The following is a 19,354-nucleotide window of genomic DNA, read 5'->3' on the forward strand; positions in this document are numbered from 1 at the left end:
TGCACTTTTTAGGTCGATTCTTCAAGCAACCTTGAAAATTAAGTTGTTTCACTAACGCAACTAAATTTGCACTTAATACTATCTCAGGTGCGACTAGAATAGTGAAGTCAGAAGAATGTCACCGGGTTACTGGTCTCATACGGTATATATCTAGCTGGTTTTAAAAACAAAAAACTGTGATTTATTTAACCAGAATAAAGCCAAAACTACAGTTCTTATCGGCCCAAAAAGCCTAAAGACACTTCAAAGGCGAAAAATGGAAGGATAAAAGAGGAGAGAAAGAAACAAGGATCATGAATGAGCGGGTGGAGGGGGGAGGACGCAATGGCTGCTGCATACTTAATTCAGAACGTAGCTAGTATGGTCTACAGGCAAGAAAGAAAGACTTAATTTTATGCACGTTTGAAAATCTAGTTTGAGAAAACAGCCGACTTTTAGCGACTTCCCGCGAAATGACGCCTGAAAAAGGAGGTCAGAAATTCCATACTGATGACGTATCACTAGCCAGATCTGGGTAGGGCTTTTGATTGGTTGAAAATGTGCTTCAACCAATCAGAAACACGACCCAGATCTGGGTAAGGACGAGTCGTCGGTATGGAATTTCTGCACCCGTTTTTTCTCAGACGTCATTTCGCGGGGGAACCAGCGGTGGAGTCTCGAAGTGTCGGCTGTTTTCTCCGGCTATTGAAAATTGTTTCAACTGCTTTCTAAGGTCAGTGAACTTTTTTAAAATGTAGCTAGATGTATCATGTGAAGCAAAGCCAAGAACTTTATGTTATCAATATTTCACAACTCAAATATTTCGACAAATCCGTGATCATTCATATTACCTCCAGTGATACCTAAACAGCTTGAGCCACTACAGTACGAGCCCCCTCCCCCACCGGCTTGAGAATCCCATAAACCACTTCCTCCCCCGGAATATCCACCACCCCCTCCTGATGCACCATTATCCTCGGAACCTCCTCCCCCACCGCCAAACCCTCCTACTGCCCCAGGGGGTGGCCCACCGTTATAGCCACTATTCATTCCTCCAGCACGTCCCCCCACCCAATTCTGGGCACGTGATCCACCCCTTTCCCCATGTTCTGGGCCGACTCTGGCGCACCCTTCCCCCAACCAACCTGCACCCACTCCCCCATGGTAGTCAGCCGTCTCGGGATTATTGTTACATTGACCAGGTTGTCCCCCAGTCCCTCCGCCATAAATCGCACTTGAATCGTTCCCTACACTACTTGTGCCATTAGGACCCGCCTGACCATCCACCCCGTTATACCCATTAGACGCACCCCCTCCCCCTCCGGCAGCTAACAAAAGCTCGTTATTTGTTGTATAAACGAAGCTCCCTCCCCCTCCCCCAGTACCAGCATTGTCCTCTACAGACAGTTCCAGTTGCACTGCTGTCAAGTTAGTAGACTGTCCTCCTTTCACTTCCACGGAGTCTCCTCCTCTCTGACCCACCACAATATTCAGAACAGTTTCTACATTCAAGCAAAACGTTCCTTGCTTCATCGCTCCTCTTCCACCATAGTAAGTTCCGGGATAATCTCCATAGTTACTCGAGTGTGTTCCTCCTCGAGCACCCCAGGCTTTAATCAGATAAACACCGGTCTTGGGAACTATGAATCTTTGAATAATACCATATCGTCCCGTGTATCCTTTTGTTGTAAAATTGATAAAAGGCACTGAAAATTAAAACAAACCAATACATACTGAAAAAGCCGGTTTGGTAAACGCCTTACAACAAGAACTCGTGGAACTTTCGCAAGTTTCGCGTCTCAGAAAAAATACGCTCCCCCCTAAATCCAAGTTCCACTTTACATAAGACCTCCTCGTTAGCAGCAAATCCACCAAAAGATGTTAACTACATTTAAGGTTTTCAATTACGTTAATTTATCAGGGAAAGGGGACCTTAAACTGTTGAATGAACACTTCAGGGTATATCAGGAAGACAACGAACATTCAGATCCCACTGATTTCACGTTATCGGTAATATGACTAAATAGTATTGTTGGTGACAAAGTTCCTATTGTACATTGCAAACGTTCCCTCTTTCCTCAAAGTCAATTTAACACTAGGGTGCCAGCACTTCATCAGTGAAAAACAAATCTGTAATATATGGCGTTTTTTCCTACTAATAATCTTTGCTTTCGTCAGTCAACTTTGTCGTGAAACCGTTAAATCAGGAGGGAGGATAAGAAGGGGTGTGAAAGGTAAGCGCACTTATTCGAATGCGGGTACACTTAATTAAAGGGGCACTAATTCCAGAATTAATCATTTTAAGCAATTTGTGATCAAACATCTCCGATAAGAAAAACGAGTACACAACTAGGAGTTTCAATTTGAAAGTTAGCGCTGGCGTCAGAGATGGAAGAAAATACGAGGAATACAGTTTGAAAATAAAGAAAGGGAAGTAGATGAAAGTGACCTCTGGTAATAAGGGTTGGCAAGCCTGTTTTAAAATAAAATAACGTTATAAGCAATTACAAAAAAACTCTCCTCGTTTATAATCTGCTTGCACCCTGGACATTTACTCGAAATCTCTCGATCTCGTCCACGAGCACGTTTTACCTGACGTCATCACACAGGAGTGAATATCCCGGATAATAATAATAAAAAAACAATCGATTGTGCATGCTTCTAATCTTACGTCCGACAAATTTTGGCATTTTCTCGCTATTGTAGAGAATAGTGTGCTGGCTCGGAAAGGTTCGCAGGTAATTAAGCTCACCTCCCGTCGTCATATTGCAGTAAGCAAGTACAGCCATATCCTGGTTTATACAGATCATCCAGTATTTTTTACTGGCCACAACCTGTCCCTCACTCATCTTTATTTCCTCGCAGCTTGCAGCTGGAAGTTCAGGAATGGATTCAGTGGCCACTGTCAAAAGAAGTAACGTTTAGCACATCTTAATTAGCTTACAATTTACGCGTCAAATCTAGGTGGAAAAAAACTCTTCCCATTTAATCCGAGTGGGTATCAGCTGGAAACGAACCTAGAATGAAGTGCAAGTTTTTAAAAGAGTGTGGAGGCTTATTCCACATATTTAAAATGATTATTCCCTTCCCTTTGATTTTGCGTTGTGTGTTATTCTGTGAAGGAAAACCGAGTACATAGAATTTTCTCAGTATTCAAGGAAGAAAATTAAGGTGCCTAGTTTCATTTATTACCTTAGTGGCGAAAAATGGTAAACCACAAGAGAACACGACATAACGTTACCTTACACTTTAGCTTTAAGATACGGAAAAACGGGCAACAAAAAACGGGCAACATGTTTGGCAACACTGCTGCGAGACGAGTTGAATAGCGATGTCGCGCGTTTTACCACCCACATGAAACCTGTCTTGCAACTAATCAGGTTGTTAACTGGTTTGCGCAAGGGTGGTAAAACGCGCAACATCGCTATCTAACTCGTTTTGCAGCAATGTTGCAAAACAAGTTTCGCGTTTTTTGTTGCCCGTTTTTCCGTACCGTTTTAGTCAACTCATACTAAGTAAGCCACCATTGTGACTAGCGAGTTTTTAAAATCAGCAACGTTTTTGAGCGACACGTCAATCGGAAGTGAACTTTTTGCACTGTCGAGCCGTGATTTTGAACAAACTTTTGGGCAAAACGTCTCTTTAAGAGTGAAGACACCTAGCAATACCAATGTGGTAGCGTCAAGGCATATAAAAAGAGAAAAAGGTTAACTTCCGGTTGACGTTTATCGCTCAAAAATGTCGCTGCTTAAAGTCCCTACTACGGCTCTTTCATCTGCAGAAGCCTCCTTGCGTCGTGAGGAGGCTGGGGAGAGGAAAATAAGAAAGCGCGCAGTGGACCATAAGAATGCGAAAGACAGAACAACAGGCCGGGCTGCCGCTTTTTTTATCCTCTCATCGTCCACTGTGCACTTACTATTTTTAGACAAGACAAGTCTTAAATTAACTCTATTACAACCAGATATCACCTGATAACAAGTAAAAAGCAATGAGAAAAGAAAATAAAGAATATTTGTAAATAACGTCAAAGGTGAAAAAGACAAATCTTCAATTGTTGCTACACATCGCGAGCCTCAGCTCTGCGGCGGAGAGAGGGACTCAATGCCATTTAGTGTCCATCTCAGCTAGTTAGTTGTACTCTGTCCGTGTTATAGAGCCGCGGCAAAGAAGATGACTGAGGTACGAAGGTGAGGCCCAACTCCAGGTGTACGTTTGGGGGAGGTGTCCGTCTCATAGTGGCGTCTTTTAGAGACTCTAGAACTGCCACCTCAGTATTCCTCCCATAACAGAACCCAACTTTAACATCCTCGCTTAACACTCAAGGAAAAATATTGAATAAAGGGAGGGATGGGTGGAGAATCGCCCGGGATCTTTATATGTGTCATTCAGTAAATTGACTCTTCTAGGATCTACCTCTATTCTTAGGCTTTTTCAAGTACAACTTGGTAACGTCTGAGATGAAGGCCTCTGGTCTTGCTTCTTTTGTGCGATTGTTGAGCTCACAGATGTCCTTTCCCATGACGTGGTTGAAACTCTGGCATCTTGCCTCGTGCTTGCAAGCTTCTAAACAATAAAGTGAACTTGGAACTTTTAGCGTCTGGAAGACATGTCCTTTTAGCGCCATTTCATAAAACGGCTGGAAGTAACCGCAGGGATCGTCATTTTGTGTACACGTAGAGGCATTTGGAGATTGATGACAGAAGCAAAAAAAATCGTAACAAATTGGATCAGCTTCATGTTATTATTGGACACAACGCCTAAAAATAAAAATGGCAAAATCAGTTGTAAGTGCATGCTGCATTGATGCACAGAAAAGCAACCTAAATACCACAAAACTGGGCCCGAGGGTTCGCAATATGCTAATATCGGCTAACAGTAAATAATACGGAATTGCCTTGCCCTTTAATGGTTCTGCTTGGCACCTCGCGTTTCCTCGTTGCCTTTCGGGCAAGGGGTTTGCGCCCATGATCAAATGGCTAGCGGTTGACTATTTTTCAAATGGCGATTTAATTCGGCGTCGATAATGAGATATCGTTCCGGAAATTAATTCCAGATGGACCCATAAAGATCCCACCAGGCTTACTTATTTTGTTTTTCATACTTTTAGCGACGGGGATGTATATTTTACAAGGTACGACGGTAAAAGAGCAGTTCATATAATACGTTAAAAAACAAAACTCTTCTGGACCCATGAGAGTAATGAGAGCGGCCGAATTTTGGGGAAATTCGAGCTAACAAATTACAAAGGTAAACTTTCGCGTGAGACGAAATATCATGAAATTTTGGTGCATCCGATTGTTCGATTGTCGGCGAAATTTCTCGAGCGAGGTAGTAAACCGAAACCAAACTAGGCAGCATAAGATCAGACGACGTATTGATGCAAAAGTTCGTTTTGAATGGACCAAAATTCGCTTCGTTCAACGAAATTTTGTTTTTTTGACCGAAAGTTTTGCTTTGTCCAAACCATTTTCCGTCCCCGCGAAACGAGATGTTGCAGGCCTGTCATCCTTGCGGTCAGCGCCGCGGATCGAGAGGTCTGGTAGAAGAATAGCTCAGAAAAAATTCGGAGCTCCAGGTGAGAATCGAACTCACGGCCCTCTGAGTTCTAGCCACTGAGCTACTGGAGGCTTTATGGCGAGCAGGGTCGATATTTGATTATAACCACACCATTCATAGAGGACTGTATGCGGACCAAAAAGGCGCGCAAGGGCAGTACAGCAGTTTCCCCTTATGTAACCGTTATCAACCTCGGTTATCAGTGAGATTTAAAATCACGCTAAAGGTAAGCGGCAAATGTCAGACCGAAGTTGCCTAGTCCCTAGGCCTCATTATTCCGCGCGGTCAATACGTTTCGGGTCACGTGATCCTAGCACGCGTGTTCGTCTCGAAGACGTCACCGAAATGCATTGGCCTAGACGGCCTGGGAAAACGCCGTACGGGGACTAGGCACTCCTCAAACAGTTCCTCAAACTAGGGGATGGGCAGATAACGGTTGTCCAAAGTAAATGTTGAGGATCAACCCGACTGAAAGTACTCGCCGATTTTCATTCCGATTTTTGTTATTTTTCCCCATAGCGGCGATTGGTCTCCGCAGGCTAAGCTGATCAAAATAGTAAGTAAATAGTAAGCCCCTTGTTTATATGCCCTCCTAAAACCCCGCACGAAGTTGTATAAGCCCCGCGGGGCTTGTAATCGGAAATTTACTGTTTCGCATACTTTCCGGTTGAAAAATGGTACCCCGCCATAAGGTGCGTCTTTTCAATGCTGAAATGATAGATATTCCTACCCTTTCGTATACTTCAGTTAGAGAAATTCCCTATACCCTTTGACATACCTGACCCCTGAAAAATTTACCTCTTTCGGGCAGTCCCCCCCGTATATGTCATTATAGGGATTGCCCCCCCCCCCCCCGCCTCCCCGGGCTGGTAAGCACCCCTTCGCTACCAAAGATGTCCTTAAAAGTTAATAACGTGACCGTTGATTAAAATTTTTAGTTTGAGGAGGTCTCATATTATTGGAAAATGCAGTAAACCATTTATGTCTTCAAACCTTCGGCATGATACGGTAGAAAAATCAAGTATTTGCACTTTACGTGCTCTTACGGTTCATAAAACGAGAAACAGCGATCACAGATTGTGCACTCAGTTTGTTGCCCCTTTTCCCGCTACTTTCGCTTGTAAATACCTTACCTTCTTACCTGAGCAAATCAAATATCTGAACGATTTTGGGGCAAATTTTAGAATATCTTTCATGTCCGACATAAACCAAAACCAAAACCCCTGACAATTTCATCTTTAACCTTTTAATAACGTCAAGTTTTCCTTTGTGGTATCATATATTTACAATGCGCTGATGAATGGCGGGGATCTAAAATTCCGTAGAAAAAGGACTCTAAAATGTATCTAAAAATAAATAGGTCAGTGAAAACGCCGTGACATAGGCCTAGTATAAGAGTTACTCACTCCCGGTTTATGGGCTCCTAATCTGCCGTTATAGCTAGTGAAATTACTAACCTTGAAACTGCCTGAAGACTTTACCGCGTTCTTTAAAGCATCTTTAAAATTATGCGAGTTTTGGTACTGTGCGGATGTGCAGGGTTATTTGGCCGGTTTCCGGCTACCTGCTTCTGAGTTTCCTGCAATAAATTTCAGCCGATAACTTTTCCTTCGAAACTCGGAGTTAAAAAATAGCTTGGGCATCCAGGGTGATTTTCTCATTAAATTAAAGCAGAGCAAGCAGACGATTCTAAAGAAGAGAGAGAGATGTAATTAAAGAAAAGGGTACCGGCAGCCATGTAATGCACGTAGGAAACGAAAAAACGATGAAAATGAGAAATAAAATGATATGAAAACTATCACTCATAGAACCTTATTTAAATATATTATACCTCAGCATGTTTGTTTCTTGTGATGATTGCGATTCAAACTGTTTGTTTCAATTGACTATATCCGATCCCATTCGTGACCCCCACGCGCACGCGCCCTACTATCGGCTAATCACAAGGGTGGGTAATTGTCGTTTATCAGGCCACGTACAAACAATTTATCGCTTAATTTGTCGGAAAATAGAAAGGTATAAGTCGGAATCGTCGGTTTCGACTGCTAAACATTAAAGAAAAGTAGTTAATTCAAGCAGGTGCTGACAGTTTCCTTGGTCAGTTTCATCTTTCATTTACAAATTTCTCCAAAAAAATTAAGTTTTTCTCTCTATTACTTGCTGACTCACCAAGAGCCATTATGGCTCTTGGACTCACTCAATATGGAAGGCCTTTTTTTTACTTCTACGCGAAGCAACCCACGACTGCAAAACTTTTCTTCAGTGTTAAGCTTTGCAAGAAATATACTTGTAATTAGCCCAAGTATTACTCACCATATACTGAGTACTCTGTAAACTTTTAACACTGCCATATTATACTAAACGTACGACGCGCTAAGTATTCAGCAATTGTTTGACCCCTATAAGTTTCTTTAAGTCAAAATCTTGACATACCTTTTTTGAATCAAAATATTACCGAACGCAGCACAACCGGAAACGATGTTTTTTTTTTGCTTTGCTCAAATGTCAAAGTGGAGAAAAAATTAATTAAACCTGATTCGCTACGTGCGCACATATCCAACTGAGGGCCCTCAACAGGTTTCCCGTGACCCAGGATTCCCTTATTTGAAGCTCGGGATTCGGGATTTAAAAGCAAAATCGGGACGAGTTTCGGGATTGAAATGCGTGGGAGGTGGGATGCCAAAAATAACCCTCGGGATTGCACGAAATTCTGGGTCGGGATTACGGGATTATTGAAGAATCCTGGCCTATTGGGACCCTAAATACTGGTTGGGACCCAAATTAAAATGAAAACGTTAAAAGCACAATTTTTAACATAGCGGGCGCTAAACCAGAAGTTAATTGCCCAGTAAGGATACACAGTGCAATTCAATCATGAGATCACCTTGAACATATAAAGGGCCAGCTCTACCGGGTTTCAAACCAGGGGATTTTTTAACCATAGGCAATATTTGTGGCATACGTACATTACATAAAACCGCCACAAGGTTTCTTTCTTCAAAAAGATGTTTCACTGCGGTCTTCAGCTCTTCTTTCAGGGTAAACTTTAGGCCTTTTTTTCAGTTCTAATTCTGACAACAACTCTTGAAAAACAAACTCGAATCTCTTCCCACTTCCGCCCGCGCCATAATTGACTTGACACATGTGCGCGAAAACGCGATATAGGTCGATCAAATTTAATATACTCAAAAGGTATATGATGTGGATACTCAAATGGTATGATATAGATTTCAGCCAATCGGAACAAAGTATTAAGTCCAAGCTTGACAGTTAATTTATTCTGACCAATCACTGTTTTTACGCTCAGAATCTGAGCGTAAAAAAAGACCACTTCCACTCTTCGCGCTCTCCTCCATCCCCTTTCCCTTTTAGTTAATGCCTACTACGCAGAAAACGGGTGGTTTCTTTATACAGTAGCGAATTTAGAGGTGGGGCCGGGGGAAACGGCTTATTTTTGGGCTAACGAGCTTTTCCCTAAACTGAGGGTGTGAATGGGGTTAACCGACTAGCTACAAAGGGCGAAAAATATTACTGACTACCGACAAAACGCGAAAAAAATAACCGACTAATGACAGGAAAAATATTAACGACTACCGACATGAACCGACATTAATTGATCGATATTTGTTTCCATTAAGAAGAGAACTTTGTATTTTTCCTACCTTAGAAAGTTAGCATATTAAATTTATGACCTATCAGTTGGTCAAACGGAAAGAATTTCCTTCTTTGTTACATTGCTACAACCCATATCAAAATCAAGGAAGTTATACCGACTATATAAATCATATTTTGAAAAAAAGGCGAAAAATCGAACATTTCTTGTTTCGGTGGACTTCACGGCAAATATATCATAAAACGAGTAGTTTGCAGAGCGTATAAAAATTTCTACAAGGACAACTCTTCTATTCCTACATATTACCTGCGAGGAATGCTTAGATTAATTCTCAAAGAAAATTCATTCCACTTCAGTGGAAAGCACCACAGAACCGCAATGGCCAAAAATACATCAGTTTCCTTTGCCAATATTTTCTTCGCATATATTGAAACAAAAATTCTCAGTAAGCAAAACATTCTTTAAACCAACGGTTTGGTAACACTACATACTAGATCTTTGGGACATGCTAAAATCAGACATCGTACCTTTCTTCGAAAAGGCAAACTTCAGTGAAACTTACATCACCGTAATATTGAATTCATGGCCGAAGTATCTGACACATAGACTGTGTTTGTAGACACGGTTACAAATATACAAAGGCACATGCAAGATTCAACGAAAAAGCTATTCTCGATGTTGAGGCACATTAAATTTAAACAAACGGAAACCCTCCCATGCCGAAACAAACTCCTCTGAAGAAACGTTTGAGGAAAGGAGTATTTCAATTTGTAAAAAACCGTGATGAACAGAGGCTACCCACACAATTTGAAAGAAAAGGCGCTATGACAAATATAACTCACAGAGAGGAAAGCCGCGCCTTTCGTGACAAAATACCAAATATTAGTGTCCATCAGTTTAAAAGAAGCTTTGGAAAAGTGGAAATCAAAACCAATCACTACGTTGTACGTTGCCAAATGTTTAAAGAACGACTCAGTTTTATTTCCTACAAGAAAGCGGGAAATCATATAAAGGGGCATGCTCGTGATCATGAAAGCCATAATATTTGGTCAACACACGGTTTCACGCCGGTATAGATGAACAGTCTGTCACCCCTAGAGTGGGCCAGTTAACCTCTTTTGGTTACTTTTTATTGTGCCCTGTAATCAGTAAGGAAACCAAGTTCCCATTTACAACAAAAGCTTTGGTGATTTTATCGGTACTATATTGGGAAACAAAGGTGAAATCAATGATCAATACAGAAATAAATAAAATGAAGTTTTAAAAGTGCAATAAAATGATGTATTATTTCGTTTTATAAGGATCAAATTCTTGAAACTGGGTCAGGAAATACAAAACAACTGCTAATAATTAACGTGCATTTTTACCTTTTAACTGACATTTACCGACAACCGACAAAGATCGAAAATTTTAACCGACTACCGACAAAGTAACTGAATTTTAACCGACAACCGACAAGTGGATTCCCCCATTCAGACCCTCTCAACTGACCTTGGCCCTATATTGGTCAAAAGGTACCCCCCCCCCCCCCCCCGATTTTAAACATGTTTTAGGTATGCGTTCAATACAATCGGCGTGATAATGTAGGTGATAGATCCCTTAATTCAGGGGTGTAGCGTGAGATTTTAAAGGTGTACGCATGGGAAGTAAATTTTTGCACAGAAAATTTCTTAATTTATTGTCTCTTTAACTTGATGACGGATGTCCGAGAACGTAGAAAGGGTGTCGTGTTTTTTAAAGTTTTATGAATTAATTCAATTTTTAAAATGGAAGTGAGTAATATTCATCCCATTTTTATTTATAGAGAAAGACTCGTAACAGCCAATAGAAAACAACGACACATCAGGAGCCCATTACTTTGAGCCTCCATCTTGATTACTTTCAATTCTTGAGTCAACTCTTACATTTATAAATAGCACGGCTTGTTTCCCGCGAAAAGTGTCATATTTCCGTGAGTCTCGTATGTCACTGTGAAAAATAAACTTGGATGAAGTCGAACTCAGAAGCCCGTCCTTCGACAGTTTTCCTTTCTTACTGTACGTTCATTTTTATGATTTTACAGCCGCTGGCATCTGAGTATCATGAAATAAAAGTTAATGAACTACCCTACTGAGCATGAAGCGATGGGGCAAAGGGAGCGAACTGAGGATCACTGAAAGGTTATCTACCAATTGAGCTAACGAAGCAACTGGGAGCAGGCCGTTGAATTGGTTTGTATATATAACCCGTGAAAGGATGATGATGAAGTGATGAATGTATGAAAATCATATATGAGAACTGCGGGGTGAAGAATTATGTGAAAGAAGATCATCGCAGTTATAGACGCTACTTGTTCTTTTCGCAACGTAGGTGCTAGGGTTATCCTAGCAGGCGGGTTAAGGCCCGGGGGTACTGCTCATATAGGTATGTGCCGCTGTGAAGGTAATGATATCCAAATAATTTTCTCTAGGATAGGGTTTATAAATCGGAGAGTTTAGGTCTAGAATAGGGTATCAATTTCCAGGAAACTGATCAATTGGTTGTAGATTTTAGTCTGAAAACCTCAAATTGCCACTCAAAAATATAAAAAAATATCAAATCGGCAAGTTTAAATTTACGCAACTCAGCTTAAAAGCTGCTCTATGATTGGGGAGGATTTGGGGAGTTTAGTCTAGTATAGGGTATAGCAAAATTCAGCTGAACTAGCTCTGGTATAGGCTAAGAGTTCCAGGGTCCCAGCCGTACCGGGGTTACTTAGCTGTGGTTAACTAGTCTACGATGTCTATGACCAGTCTCTCTTTGTTCTTGGTCCGTCTAGCAAAACGCGCGAGACACGCAAATAACCAGGCGCATGACTGAAGGCGCAAGGGTAACCGCTACCTGCCCTGAAAACACGTCGTGTAAAAAAGAAGAAATTTGCGAGTGCTAGGGTAACCCTTCTTGGAAAGGTAACAGTAACAAGCTAACAAGAAGAAGTGAAGTAAAGTTGGTACAATATATGTCCCATACATGACGTACGTACCGTTTCGTATGGCTGGAAGGACGATTTGTGCACACACAAAAAAATGGGGTTTCAAAAATATAAGTAACAAAATCACGAGTATAAAAGGCGAAAAAAAAAGAAGATGGAGCATCAGAAAAAGACTGAAACTGAGGATGAAACGGAAAAAGACTGAAACTGAGGATGAAACGGAAAACGAACCACACTGAAAAAAGGAAAATAAACAGACAACAACAACAACAACAACAACAACAACGACAGCAACAAAACACAACTACACACTGAGAATGCAAAAAATAATGTGTATCACGTGTGAAATTGTGCTTAGGGTCAACCAGTTTTCAATACTTATAGGAAAGTCCAGTCCTGTATTTTCGTTTTCCTTTTTTTCTCCAGCAATGCAGAGCGGAATTAAAATATCTACTTTCAATAATAAATTCCTTGTCGTCGAACAACAACATTAACACAGCAACAACACTCCTTTCGCTGTAAAACGAAATTAAGAGGTCATTTCAAAGGAATTACAAGAGTCAATAGAGTATTTGCCTTTTTTAAAAAAAATAAAATACTAAACGTCACTGGTAACATCTATAAACCTGAAGAAGGCTTGTCTGGCCAGTCAAAATATTGTCTGAAAAGTTGACTACGCGTTGTTTCAACTGGGAAGTTGGAGTTCTTGATGCTCTATTTCTTATTACTGAAAAGATATCCAGTTGACGGGTCTCCTTGTTTGACGCACTAGAGCGCGTTTTACGAGTACTCGAGAAACGCGAGACGAGTGCTGTGGAAGCTCCCGCGCGAAACTCACTCGCCAGAGGACTCGGTCCTAAGGAGAAACCAATATGGCGACAGATCAGACTGAACACGTGTCATGCAAAAAGTTCAGCGATCGCACCGATCAGAGCCACCACTCTCCAGCGATCGCAGCGACAACGATCGCTGAGATAGAAAAAGTTCTATCTCAGCAACTGTTGTGGCTGTGATCGCTGGAGAGTGGTTTCCATATGATCGCTATATGATCGCAGCGATCGATCGCTGAACTTTTTTTGTAGAAAAATATAAAATGGCAAACTGATCCTTACGGCAAGGCGATGAAGAAGTAAACAGAAGAATAAAACAAACAAAATATATATTTAAACAAATTGCCCAATATTTCGGTTTGAAAACAAACCTTCTTCAGGGGCTAAAAGAAAAATGAAAATAAAACTGAAAGTTCGTTACAAATAAGAATTTGAAAATGTGACAATAAAAACAATGGATTGTTATTGATATAGGAGACTAGGTGGTATCATATATCAGTGAGCTTCGTTACGTCTATTTATTCCAAGAGATGATAGTGTGTTCCCTTTGTGTATTAAATGCGCAGGTCGTCGTACACCAGCCATAAGCCTGATTTCTCATACAAAGTCTCTTATTTTCAACGGTCGCCCGCCTAACGTAACGCGACACGCACCAGCTCGTCCACCACAAACGTCACGCGTCACTCTTTCCTCGTAACGTGAGCTTGGGCCACCTGTGAGTAAACTTGAATTCATTGCTGACTTTATTTATTTGGGCAGCGTTATTAGCCCGAAGGGGAGGAGGAGGGGGGAGGTATTTGGCCTATACTGGTATGTGCTGCTTAACAGGGTATAGTTTTCAGGGTCTTGAGTCTTAAACAGGGTATATAATTTCACTATTGAGCATCTTGAACAGGGTTTCTTTTTAGACCCGAAACATTAAACATGGTGTGAAGTTTGGCGGGGTGCAATATACGTGTGAAAAGAAGTTTTTAAAATAATCATATTTTGTTCTTTCAGTAATCTCAAAAACATCTTTTTGTATGTGACTCAAAAACAAATTAAATAAATATATTTTTTTCCCCATATACTTTGTATTTTTTCTTTTATACTATCTCCTTAAAAAGGGCATTTGGGCTACTGTCTTTAACAGGGTCATTAAAAAACGGATTTTGACTTAAACAAGGTCAGGGTTGGAAGGCCTTGGCGGTTCACCTACGCCCAACCTGCCCTCAAGTAACTTCCCCCCTCCCCCTCCCCTCGGGGGTTATTAGTAATGAAGATAGCTTTCGGGGAGATACCAATGAGGTAAGGCTGGGAAAGGATTGATGGGTATTTAGTATACCCCAGCGACTCGACTGAAATCCAGGGCCCGGTTGTTCAAACGTTGGATAGCGCTATCCACTAGGTAAATAACTATCCAGTGGATAAGTATTTGAAAAACCAATTGCGCTATCCACTGGATAGAGATTTATCTATCGGATAGCGCTGTCCACCTTTTGAACAACTGGGGCCAGCTGTCTAACAGCTGCATGAACTAGCTCGGGGTTTTTATATGGCAGGAGAATTGGAAGGTGGCCGAGAAAGATGTGCGTTAAGATTAAGTTCCCAAAACGGCTAATGACGGGAGATCTGTAACGAAGACCTGGAGAGAGCAGGCTGTCATTCTTAGTATGACAGCCTGTTTAAATTTCGCCGGGGTCAAAAAATTTTTTCTTTGATTCCTAGTTGACCTTGGTTATTCTCGATTTTCTTTCTAGATTCGATTCGTTGTATTTCTCACTTTCAGCACGGCCGTGCAAGTATACGATTGACGTTTCATTTCCTTCGCAAGAGTGCTTCGCGACTTGCACACTTGATTCACACAGTAAACTCCACCGTCTGGCCTGGGTTTAGCTCAATCAGTCAGGAGCCTATCAAATGATGGGCTTCTGAATCGGTAAAACGCTTCATGTATTAATCTGGGGTTTAGAGGATTCTGGTAGAGAGAACTGGAAAATGACGCCAGCGTGCAAATAACCTTGTCATCACTCAATAAAAACACACGCATGTGACAGGTATTTCACTAAACTGTACGTTTATTTCTCAAAGAGACTCCAATCCTAATCCAGAAATTGCCTCAACAAAGCTGTGTGAGAGTTGTCTGTACCTATAGTCGTTATGCATTTTGTTTCCGATTTGACAGAGTGCATCCCTATACAGATCAATATAAAAACAAGTAACAAGATTCAAACCCGCCCTTCTCTGCACATCTTCTAAGTTAAAACATCTCTCCATCGTAGTATATTTAATATTAAGTGCATGGCGTTCTTTAGGGAGAGAAGCGACGACCGGGAATACGTCTGCGGTTCGCAGGCTAGGCGTTCTTGGACTCATCGCGACGAGTGACACAAAAAACAGCATTGCTAATTTTATAAGGTATTATTTTACCTAGTTTTACTTCCTGTTAAGTTCTATTACCACTATTTATTTCTTACTTGATCTTTAAAACGGCTTAAAAGAATATTTATTCTCATTTTAAGTTTCAAGAAAACTCATTCTTGCTTGCTAACGCAAGTTGTACGTTGTGCTGCGTAATAGTTTTTTTTTTTTCTACCTTTTCTTAAGTTCAGATATTGAAGTTAAGTGCAATTTTTCCATTTTTTCTCTTTTTTGTTTCTTTAGTACAATGAAGCCTACTTAAATGAAATGATAGAATGTGTAATACTTTCCTTGCACCTTGTTTTTAGTCAGTGCCACAATAACGGACATTACAATTAGGTGTACCACTTAGATAGTACACATAATATGAACTGCAATTTCTCACAAAGATGTCTGTTGCCCAATGACAGCAGTTTGGCGAATAGTGAAAACACACCCGCCTGCTGACCTGACCGTCTGCTACTGTGGGGTGACCACCCTTCAACCAGCCTGTAACATCAGTGCTACACCTGTGGATAGGTGTACATGAAGTTGGCATTCTTGTGCCAGCTGACCCTTTAAAACGAAACCATCCAGGGCCGATACCGTTGTCACATTTAACAGGGTGTCTTCCATAAGTTATCTTCCTGTCAGCATTGTTCAGTCTCGTGTAATTTTGACATTCTGACATAAAAAAGACAATAGTTAAAATGATCAAACTTGAAGAAGCTGGGAAGCGTTGGATAACTTTGCGGTTAAAATGTTCTACAACGCTTGTTCCAAGCGGCGAGGAGCGAGTAGAAAGGGCTGCTTTCGCAGGCTGACGCGAGATGAAGAGCTGCTTTGCCGCTTGCTTGCGCGTTCTCTCTCGTTCGTTTCGCTGACCAACAGAAATGGACAGCTTAGAAACCATATTTCTCAAGGGCCTGATACGCAGGCTACTGCAGTACTCAATTATAGCGCCAGATATTAATTTTGCTCGTCGATGTCATTTAATTTCCCTGGACTTTCAAGAGAAAATCTTTTTAGACTGAAACAGGATAATTCTTTTTATATCCATCGAACAGAAATATTTACAATGCGGAGAGTCTTGGCGATGCCACTGTGTTTTTTTTTACCGGTTTCTACACCAGTTTTTGAATGTCTGTTTAAGCGGTTCAGTTTTTGTTGTTGTTGTTGTTGTTGTTGTCTGTTGTTTATTTCGAGTCAGCTACCGAGTACAACCCCTGAAAAATTTCGTTGTCATGACGATAAACACGATCAACTGTTAACTGATCAACTGTTGTTGAAGCTTGTTAAGCGATTGCAGCCATTAAATGAAGGTGTTTATGACGCTAGCCTATTGTACTTTTTCATCGTCTCCTTTAAAAGATGCTACGATGAGGACCTTTTGAGGTTTTTCTTCATTTCTGTTGAAGTTTAAACCTTTTGACGAGTTTTTTCCCTTCCAAAAGGTGATTGCAAATATCTCTCTGTGGGTTGTTAGTAAACCCCGTAACCGCGTAACGAGAAACAGCGTAACGATTTTTTAATTTTTTTTTCCGAAATCCGATTTCTCCAAACTATTGAGTGAGAAAAATGATTTTACTTGCATCGTTTAGTCCTAAAAAAGATATCCTCACTTTGCCTCTTCGACGAGGGACACATACGTTTACGTTTGCGAAGGGGAAATGTTCAGAGAAAAAAAAAACGAGAACGGTTAGGAGCTAATGCACAGAAAAATCGGGCAAACCGTGGCCACAGCTTAAAACCTAACCTATCTTCATTTTCAGTTTATAATAATGTTTTAATGATTTATAACACTGTTGACGTTTAATTTCAAAATGCGATGGAGTTTCACTGTGGGAATTATTCATGATTAATCTGCAACACAGCCGTACTTTGTGTGGTCACGCAACGTTCCTCCCACAAACAGGCTGTTAAACACGCTAACTGTTCGAAGAGGCGCGATCATAGACGCTCCTGACAAAAGGACATCCTCTTCATTTCAACACCGTTTTATAAATAAATAATAACGCAAGCGCTGACTTGTGCTCGTTCATGCTCCTCTTGCACTGAAATAGAGATATCAGTGACTTCGACGGACTTGCTCCTATCCTTGGTTTGGAAACCGCAAATTACGGCCGGCAACAATTTCTTGAAAAGAGACAGCTGTTTCCTCCTTAGCAGCCATGGAGAACAAAAAGGTTCAAGGTGGACATTCGCATTTCTTGTATTTAATGATGAAGGAATTTAATTTCATCCGACTCTGCTTTTGTTGCGCGCTGTTTGTAGAGTCTGTACTAAATGTAGGAGAAGTCTAGGTAGTACAATTTAATGTAACTTTTACGTATACGTAAAATTCAATCCTTAGTTGTCATCAGGGATGCATTTAACAACAATAGAAATTTAAGTTAGTTTGGATCTCAAAGACTTAGATCAGTTGAACAGCAAGAAATGTTTACTGGGAAAACTGGAAATACAATAAGCAGAATTATTATTCATTCAAAATATTTCCCCAATCTGATTGGCTAAAAGCACACGTTTAATTCACCATAACCAGTTACGGATGACCAAATTTTGAAACATTTTGTGTTTACCTTAGGAAATGACGTCAAAAATGCAGTCTTCTACAGGTTAATGAACCGTTAACCGAGTAGCCTGTTCCAGGCGTTCAGATAGTAGAGCGCGGCGGTAAGTGGGGGAGCAAGTTAACTTGTACCCCGGGAAAACGGGAAGGGAAAACCGGACGGGGGAAGGGGGGGGGGGGGGGGGGGCGAGAGCGAGAGAACGCCTGTAAACATTGTTAAAAAAGGGTCGTTCCGGTATACTGGATTCCAGTATACCCTCTTATTGGTCGATTATGACACCATCTGTTACCACTCGAGCACTGGTAACATTGATGAGGAATGCGATATGGGGGGAGAGAGACATTTGTTATCGAATAACGCGGACATCGAAGCTACTATAAACAATGCAAACGAGCATTTTCTGTATGAAGAATCTTTTCGTGAAGAGCAGAAAATTTGCGAAGGCCTGAGGGTCAAAACTAGTGGGGTAGGGAGAGGGCTGTTTTGACACAACCCCTTCAGTAAGCAGCAGTGTTCAGTACAGGCTTTGACTGGCAGCTACCTTGGTCTTAATTTGCCCTAGCCAGCTAAATCAGGCTTCTGCTGAGAATGATTATCATGATAATTGCAGAGCTTAGTGGGAGGTGCAGACAGTCACCCATTGTCCTGGGTGGGGAGGGTCAAAGTCTTGGTTCCAAGGACACACTTAGCATAGGACCTTTAGACACTCACTGAAGCCGTGTTTTCATAAATACAGACAGATATATATATATATATATATATATATATATATATATATATATATATATATATATATATATATATATATATATATATATATATACGCTAACCCAAACTGTTTTTCTTTCCCCTTCAGATTTCGAGTTACTGGGGTCCCCTTTGTAAACTTACTAGTCTGCGTGCCTTGTACAACGGCTTTACGTGCCGGACCCAGTGAATTATTATTTCTCCTTTTTCCTTTGAAGCTCAATTACAATCATATAAAAAGCCTATAAATTCTGTCCTTCTGAACTTGAGTGCTAGTGGCATGATGGTTCACGGCTCTCGCTTCAAATTGTGCGGTTTTTATCTCCTTTTGGCCAGTGCTACTACGGAGTTCAGTGATATCAAACTGAGTTTAGCCCCTCCAGAGCCACGTTAAGACTCTTGGGAGCTTTAGACTCCGCATTCTCACAATATTTGGTATACCTATTTCCTTAGCAGTCACGATCTCCTCCCATAAAGTAATTTCCCGTGATGTGGTAGCAGGTGTGCATTGCGGGCAAATACGTGTACCCACCGAGTCCGAAAGCCAAGGCGGTTAACAGCCTCCGGTTAGCCGTGAACTCTTTCACCATTTCTTTTTAGTTTACTCATGTATAAACAGATAAACTGCGGCATGTTACCTAAAGAAGAGGTTGCTATTTTGAATTAAATGCCTATTGAATGAGGCATGAGGAGCTTTGCTCAAGAAAAAAAATCTCAGCAGGCGCCGTAA

The 19,354-nt window shown here is 41.1% G+C and overlaps 1 protein-coding gene across 1 annotated transcript in view; it reads right to left on the minus strand.

The window, feature by feature from the left end:
* Positions 1–786: 786 nt before the first annotated feature.
* Positions 787–19,354, minus strand: part of LOC140945229 (uncharacterized) — a 46,638-nt gene continuing 28,070 nt past the window's right edge. Inside the window, exon 4 of the mRNA XM_073394281.1 lies at positions 787–1,685. Coding sequence (XP_073250382.1) covers positions 787–1,685 — 899 coding nt within the window. The remainder of the gene's footprint in view (positions 1,686–19,354) is intronic.

The sequence above is a fragment of the Porites lutea genome, chromosome 8 (genome assembly GCF_958299795.1).
Source record: "Porites lutea chromosome 8, jaPorLute2.1, whole genome shotgun sequence".
Lineage (NCBI taxonomy): Eukaryota > Metazoa > Cnidaria > Anthozoa > Scleractinia > Poritidae > Porites > Porites lutea.